The 7,438-nt window shown below is 38.5% G+C and overlaps 1 protein-coding gene across 1 annotated transcript; it reads right to left on the reverse strand.

Annotated features, from left to right (window-relative positions):
• Positions 1-915: 915 nt before the first annotated feature.
• On the reverse strand, positions 916-7,168 carry LOC145775458 (uncharacterized). Its single transcript, XM_082586756.1, has 5 exons — positions 6,484-7,168; positions 2,568-2,852; positions 1,950-2,160; positions 1,299-1,461; positions 916-1,143 (listed from the first exon to the last, which is right to left on the reverse strand). The coding sequence occupies exons 1-3, from the start codon at positions 6,494-6,496 to the stop codon at positions 2,090-2,092; spliced, it is 369 nt and encodes a 122-aa protein (XP_082442882.1). The 5' UTR covers positions 6,497-7,168; the 3' UTR covers positions 916-1,143; positions 1,299-1,461; positions 1,950-2,089.
• Between the last annotated feature and the right edge of the window lie 270 nt (positions 7,169-7,438).

Below are 7,438 nucleotides of genomic sequence, written 5' to 3' on the forward strand. Positions count from 1 at the left end.
AGACCCATACTGTGCTGTTGGGCAACCACATGATCGTGACCAATTAAGAAGGGATTATCGGTTCAATTTGTCACTTTCTCAGCAGTTTTGGAATAAATGGATCGATTTTTACTTGCCAGGTCTTCAGGGCCGGAAAAAATGGCTAAAAATGGCCGAGAATTTGGAGCCTGGTCAACTTGTAGTGGTAGGTTCTCTCCAAGACATTGGTAAACGTGGGAAGTATCAACTTGGGAGGGTGCATGAGGTAGTTCCACAAATTAGGAAAGGGAAGCCTGTGGTTCGTAGAGCCAAAGTTGCCGTCTGCAACTATGATGAGAGTACGGGGAAAGTAAAAGTAGACTACGTGTTGAGGGATATTTCGTGCCTCGCCCCCGTAAAGAACACCTAAGTGTTAGGGTTTGAGCCTGGTTTTGTCTGCGGTGGCCGACCCTTGTCTGAGCCCGGAACAGTCGGTTATTATCGCAACTATCCCCATAAACATTGGCTCGTGAAAAACACGAGAAAGATACGTGTTTTTTTACCCCAGTTTCTCGTGTAAAACCCGTGATGTGCACCCGTGTATTACACGGGTGTTTGCACAAACGCAACCCGTGTTTTTCACGACTTCTAAACCCGTGTTTTACACGTCATCTAACCCGTGTTTTACACGACTTCTAAACCCGTGTTTTACACGACTTCTAACCCGTGTTTTACACGACTTCTAAACCCGTGTTTTACACGGCATCTAACCCGTGTTTTACACGACTTCTAAACCCGTGTTTTACGCGGCATCTAACCCGTGTTTTACACGACTTCTAAACCCGTGTTTTACACGGGTGTTTGCACAAACGCAACCCGTGTTTTTACACGACTTCTAACCCGTGTTTTACACGACTTCTAAACCCGTGTTTTACACATCAAACCCGTGTTTAATATGGCAATTTATTTGGTACCAAAATCACACATGCCAAAAAACACAGATATAACTGAAGACAGTACAGCTGTTTCACACATCATCAGTTGGGCGAAACGTGCTGGATGAAGATGTCCTTGCAACTAACTGTCTTCTTATTTTCTTTTCAGCTGATTTGAGGAATTCTTGCACAACAGCTTTAACATCGCCCATGATTGTGTCTTTTGTGTAACTGTATGTTCGAACTGATGCTGTAAGCAAAAAAGAGTTAGTGCTTAGTCACAAAAGCAATAGGCTAGCAATAGATATACAGAATTCTTCACGGATCAAATATATTAAAAATAGATTGCAACATACGTTCATTAAGCAGGGTATACGTGCAAAATCTAAAGTTTAGGCTACGCACCATAAATTACAAAAATAAATTAGCAATCTTTAATTGGGCGCTTGGAACCGCGTTGACCCATCCAATTAAACTTCGTCATAAGCTTATCCGTAAATACTCCAGAAAGAAGTTGCTTTACGCTCTTTTTGTAGTCCGTCGAAAAATACCGACTCAAATAAGAAATCTGCAAAACAACATTTATCATATAAAATTTAGACTTCACGGTTATGTTCCATAGAATAAAAGTAGAGCGCACTCATACTGCAAGCTGTTAAATTTCATTGTTAACAGTCAGGGCCGTGGAGTCAGAGCCGTAACAATGTTTATTGTTTAGCCAAAGGAGTCGGAGTTTTAAAAATTGCACTGACTCCGACCCCTATATAAAATTGAGGAATGCTCTACATTGCGAGGAATTTTAAAATTATCCATTGTCAGAGTGTCAAAAACTTTGGGAAATGTATAATTTGTTGTTTTGCTGCAAATCAATGAATCGTTGTTTTGCTGCAGTCAATGCTGGTTGAAAGTTTCAAGAAATTTGCAGCAGTACGACATTGCAAAACTGTTTTAAAGAGGGTGAAAATAACCAGTATTTCTTGTATGTCTATTCTATGAGGAGAGTCGGAGTTGTGATACCGATTCCACAGCCATGTTAACAGTAAAAAAAAAAATTACCAGTTTATTTTGAACAGTGCTGTTTCCCAGGTTGTGTTCAAGCTGATCAAAATCCTCCAGGCTGTTGATGGGAAAAGATGGAATGTCCGAAGGGGGTTCCTCTATTTGTTGAGCTGGGGCGCTTCTTTCGTTTGTCATTATTATATCCAATTATTCGTTGACAGAATTAAAATTCCCATAATTTCCAGTTGAGCAATTCGAATTCGTCGAACTGTGTGAAAAATAAATAGTTGCTTTAACATGATTTGGTGTTAGCAAAGGTGCTTTGCTTTGACAATACAAAAAGAATAGCTCCCAGGCTAGGGCAGTTGTGATTTAAGCAGCTGCCAAACAAGAAAAGCGAGTGGTAAATAATACTGCCAATTAAGAACAATGCTCTTGTAGGGGCGCTCACGTGAGAGACTCAACAGATCTTCCAAAATTCGAGAAACTGAATTTTCAAAATGCGCTGCTTGTGAGTAAAGATGGGAGTTACGAAGGATAAAAAAGAGAGTAAACATAAATAAACGACGTGAAGAATTATAGCTAAAACTATATCATCACACCGATGCAGCTGAGCAATTGTTGAGCGAAGTAAATCGAACAAGTTTCAAGATTTTAATTTAACCAGGTGCAAACCTTCACTTTGCAGCGCAACAAATTCGTCACAAGATATGTTCTTGGTCACTTCAGGCGTAGTGTCGATTGCAACATTCAACTGATTGTCATCCAAGTGAAAATCAAGGACTGATTGTTCACGCTCTGGACTTGATTGCTGTGGTGCCCTCACAGAGGAAGACCGCTTTCTTCTTTTCGATTTAGGTTGTCTACTATCATTTACTTCTTCTTCACTAGCTGCTGTTGAAGCCAAATCAGAAGTATTTTCAGCATGTTGTAACTTTATCAGTGCTTTGGCCAAATCATCTGTTGCAAAATATTAACAGGTCATCTTCCGATAACAGTGATCAAGATTAGGAAAAACAATACACTGGAGAATAAGATCTCATGCATATTGCATATGGAATAATAACAATCTGCTAAAGCGGTTAAATGGAAATTACACACCTTTTTACAGTAATATTCATACCCAAATTTTTGTTGAACATGCTCAAAGAATGCCCCAAATTCAACGTAATTTTTCAAAGTTTTCTGGGGGAGGACTCCCAGATCCCCCGCCGCTGGGTGTCGCCTTCGGCAATTACGCTGCCAGGCTTCGCCCGCCGACCGTCAAACCACCCCTCTTCCCCTTTCAAAATACCTAGCTACGCTACTGAATTGGATCATTGTCATTGGGGCCCGCAAAGCATATTTCGCACAGGGCCCGAAATACCCTAAGGCTGGCACTGTACTGGGGCGTTTCTTTCGTTTGTCATCATTATAGTGATTCCCCCAACCGCGAATTTTTGGTAAAATTACCCCGATCACGAATTTCAAAATAAACAGGCTAATATTTGTTCAAACTCAAAAACTGAAATGGCACAGGCAAGAAGATTGCTATCCCTATTTCTGCACTAAAAATTAGACCAAAACCGCTTTTCAGATTTTAGCAATCAGCAAATGTTTGGCCTAGTCCCAAAACCCTTTCCCTAAAAAAATTAAAACTTTCTGACCGTCTGCACTAACTTTGCTGTTAAATCTCTTCTAGTGAACCTACAATGACCATTGAAAGATTAATGAAATCAGAAAAGAATACTCTACCACCTTGCGGCAAATAAAGTTCGAAACAGCAACCACTACATAGCGATAGCAAGAAGCGCGGTTAGAGCAATTTTACCACTGCGCAATAGCGACCATGCTTTTTTCCAGGGATGCCAGGTTGGCATTTGTAATGCCAAATTTCATAAATTTGAAATTTTTTTATGTTGTTTGGCATGAAAAAAATCCTGTTAGGCATTTTTTCAAAATTGTTTTTCTGAAGAATACGGTACTCTCAAGAATGAAGATAGCTAGGTTGTGCAATAGCAGCAAGTGTAGGCTGAGCTTTTTTGCAGTTTTACCCATTTTTTACCAATTCCATTATTTATTAATGAAGAAACCTTTGATTTTGCTCCGATTTGCCTATTTGGCATTTTTTTTAGGTCATTTGGCATTTTTTGTTTAGTTGTTTGGCATTTTTTCCATAAGTGGACCTGGCAACCCTGCTTTTGTCATATCCGTTTTCTTCTTCGTCGTATGAGCTGTTCTTCCTGACTATATAAATATATCCGTTTTGATCAGGTCATAGAAAAAGTGAGGAAGTTGCATGCATGCACGAATAAATGCTTTGGGAAGAATTGTTTTACAAAGAATTAACTTTACGAAGAATTGTTTACGAAGAAAACGTCGGACACCGTTTTTGATTGATTGCTTGATTTTGATTGATTGTTTTTGATTGATTGATTTTGATTGATTGTTTTTCTTATGCTGTGTTGTTCATTTTAATTTCTTTAATAAATTTCTTTTTTCCACTGTTGCGTTGTGTAGTGGCGTCCGCCCGATAGCTCTGTTGGTTAGCGCGTGACTTCTGGAACGAAGAAGCTTCAAGATCAAGCGGTGCTGGTTCGACTCTCGGGATGTGCGCTTGAGCAACGCACGTCGCACGTTCACGACTTCTCTCCATTCAGCGGCAACTACTGGATGGAATAATTCCCAGCAATTAAGCTCTGCAAGGATTAAGGTCTGCAAGGATTAAGGATTAAGGTCTGCAAGGATTAAGCAAGGATTAAGGTCTGCCCAGGATTAAGCTCTGCAAGAAGCTTTCCCAGTCCGAGGATAAACATTCAATCAATCAATTGATGAGTAATGTTAACTCTGCTATTGTGTTCTCAAGTCTTTAAAATCTTTGGATTGATATTTTTTCACTAAATAAATAAAAATTAGGAAAATTGCGGATCCGAGGAAATTTATGCATATTTTCCTACCGACCAACATCGTTTTCGGGATCCATTACGCCAAGGTTTGTTCTTTTTTTCAAATGAAACTATGTGAAAATAATCAGTAGGTATGCAGGAGCTAACCATGTCAAATGGAAGCAAATTTATTACGAAATAAACGTGCAATTGAAAGATTTGTTGTATCCACGAATTTCCCCAACTGCGCATTTGCGCATTAGGGATTTTTCCCCTTCCTCGAAAATGCTTCCCCCATGTGACGCTTTTGTTCCGTCTATCCGAAGTTGATAGAGTTTTCGCCTGAAATAAATTGTTTTGTAAGGTAGACGCAACTAGCTAGAAGTGGATTACCACCAAAATAATATATCTTCAGAATTAAAGAGTGGGTGATGAAAAACATTTCGTGCTTCAAAAAAAAAATGCGCGGTTGGGGGAATCACCATACTGCATAAGCGTAGCCAGGGGGGCAAAAGGGGCCATGCCCCCCCAAATTTTCAAAGTTTGGATTCCGAAGTTGAACCCTTTGTTGAAAATATAATATAATTTGTATAAATTTAAATCGTTTTCCAAGACATCTGGCTATTAACACCCCCAGGATTTGTTTTAGACACACAGAAAGACACCAATAAATTTTGCAAATCGTAAATCGCGCAAAGTTGATGCGATTTACGCTTCTTTAAACTAATCTGTGGAAGCAATTTCAGAATCGCTTATTCTGTTGGGTTTTTGTGTAGCTGAGTTTTTTGTGTTCTCTAATTTTAGCCGCAATTTTTGCCCATTCGTGTGTAACAGCTACCTTTAATAAGTTAATAGCTGTTTATCTGCCTACAAATTTCATACAATTACTACCCTGAAAGTGTTTCCAGAAAGCGCTATAATGCATAATTTGAGTGTAATTTTGCAAATTTTTTACGGGGGAGCATGCCCCCGGACTCCCCTAAAATATGCGTGCTTTTGGCACGCTCTAACCCCCCGCCAGCCTTATTGCTTCCCTTGCTTAAACGAAATATATTTAGTGATATGCTTGGCTCACTCTACACCTACAAGTGTCGCACACAAAAACAAACTGACGACTATGTTATTCTGGACTGTCCAATGTATCGCGCTCCAACTGGGGCACATGCTGGTCTCGAAGTATTTTCAGCATGTTGTAACTTTATCAGTGCTTTAGCCAAATTATGTGTTGCAAAATGTTAACATGTCATCTTCCCATAACAGTGATCAAGCTTAGTAAAAACGATACACTGAAGAATAAGATCTCATGCATATTGCATATAGAATAATACCTAACAACCTGCTAAAGCGGTTAAATGGAAATTACATATCAAAAAATTGACAGCTAATTAAGACAAGCAGCTGTGCTGCAACAGAAACAACAGAGCAAACATAAATTTTGTTGCACAAAACTCCATATATTGGAAAACATATTATATACATATAGGTACATGTTGATTGTTGAATGAAACAACCTTGACACTTGGCAATGTAAATTAGTAAGAGAGAATCATAAGGCCAGTGAATTCCAACTCTTAACTCTTAAGTCACCATAATTATATATATGTATAATATAGCCGGCCATTGGGTACTCTACTGGCAAAACCCTACCTCTGATTGTTTCCAACTTTTATTTAGGTGCCGTATGTATTATAACTTAATGGGTAGTATAAATTAATATTAATGTTTACCTGTTTTGTACATAATTCGTACATGATACTTTTTCCAATTTGGATTGACATCTGAATTTTGTAGGCATAACTGGCGAACCTTGTAACCGGAAGCTCAGGCCAATAACATTCCAAAACATCATTATCATGAAATATCCATTTCTCTAGGACAAGATCAACTTCACCTCTTGATATAAAGTCTACGACTGAAAATGCTCTCAGTCATAGTCTTCATATATTTAATCTACAGAAGCACAAAATAGACTGGACTTACTTAACACAGACAGTAAAGCATTTTCAATCAGTGTTGTTTCTCAAGACTGCACATTAAATGATAGGCCAATCGAGTAAAACTATTCATACAATAGAAATAAATGCACTGTCTACACTCTACAGCAAGCCCTGTAGCCTGTAGGTAGGTACCATACTTCGATAGATGACAAAAAACAGGCACAGCTTTTCGCTACCTTTTTGAACAGCACTGCACCATTTCGGTATGTTCATCGCGATTCGTGCACAATCTTTTGGTAAAAAGAAAGATTGAACCTTTTATCTTCAGGCGCTTTTCGGTAGATTTAAATCAGTTAATGATTTCTAAATATAAATGGAAGATTAATTAACACAAACCTTGTAGCCTACTTAACAGTCACTCTAAAAAGTCCTCTCCTAAGCTGATAAGCAAATACTTAGTGAAATTCTGTGCCATTTTTTTATGTCACAGACTCACAGGGATATTTAATCAGGTGACCGCTGGTAACCGCGATATAAGGTTTACGAAAAATAAAGGGGAGAAATTCGGTTTTAATGAAAATTACATAATACTGTATTCCTGAGTTGCACAATTCCTATTGTAAAGATATTAACATAAAACACAACAAATAGCCTAATAGAGTTGAAAATTTATTTTAAACGAGAGAAACAAGGTGAAACAAACTTGCTACTAGCGTGAAAAAAACACGTGTATAACACGTTAAAA

Source organism: Aplidium turbinatum, chromosome 8, assembly GCF_918807975.1.
Source record: "Aplidium turbinatum chromosome 8, kaAplTurb1.1, whole genome shotgun sequence".
NCBI lineage: Eukaryota > Metazoa > Chordata > Ascidiacea > Aplousobranchia > Polyclinidae > Aplidium > Aplidium turbinatum.

Excerpts from the sequence above, each read along its gene's own strand:
- LOC145775458 (XM_082586756.1), bottom strand. Across the intron at positions 2,161-2,567 it reads TGTTGCGCTGCAAAGTGAAG|TTCGACGAATTCGAATTGCT; the intron begins GTTTGCACCTGG and ends TTTTTCACACAG.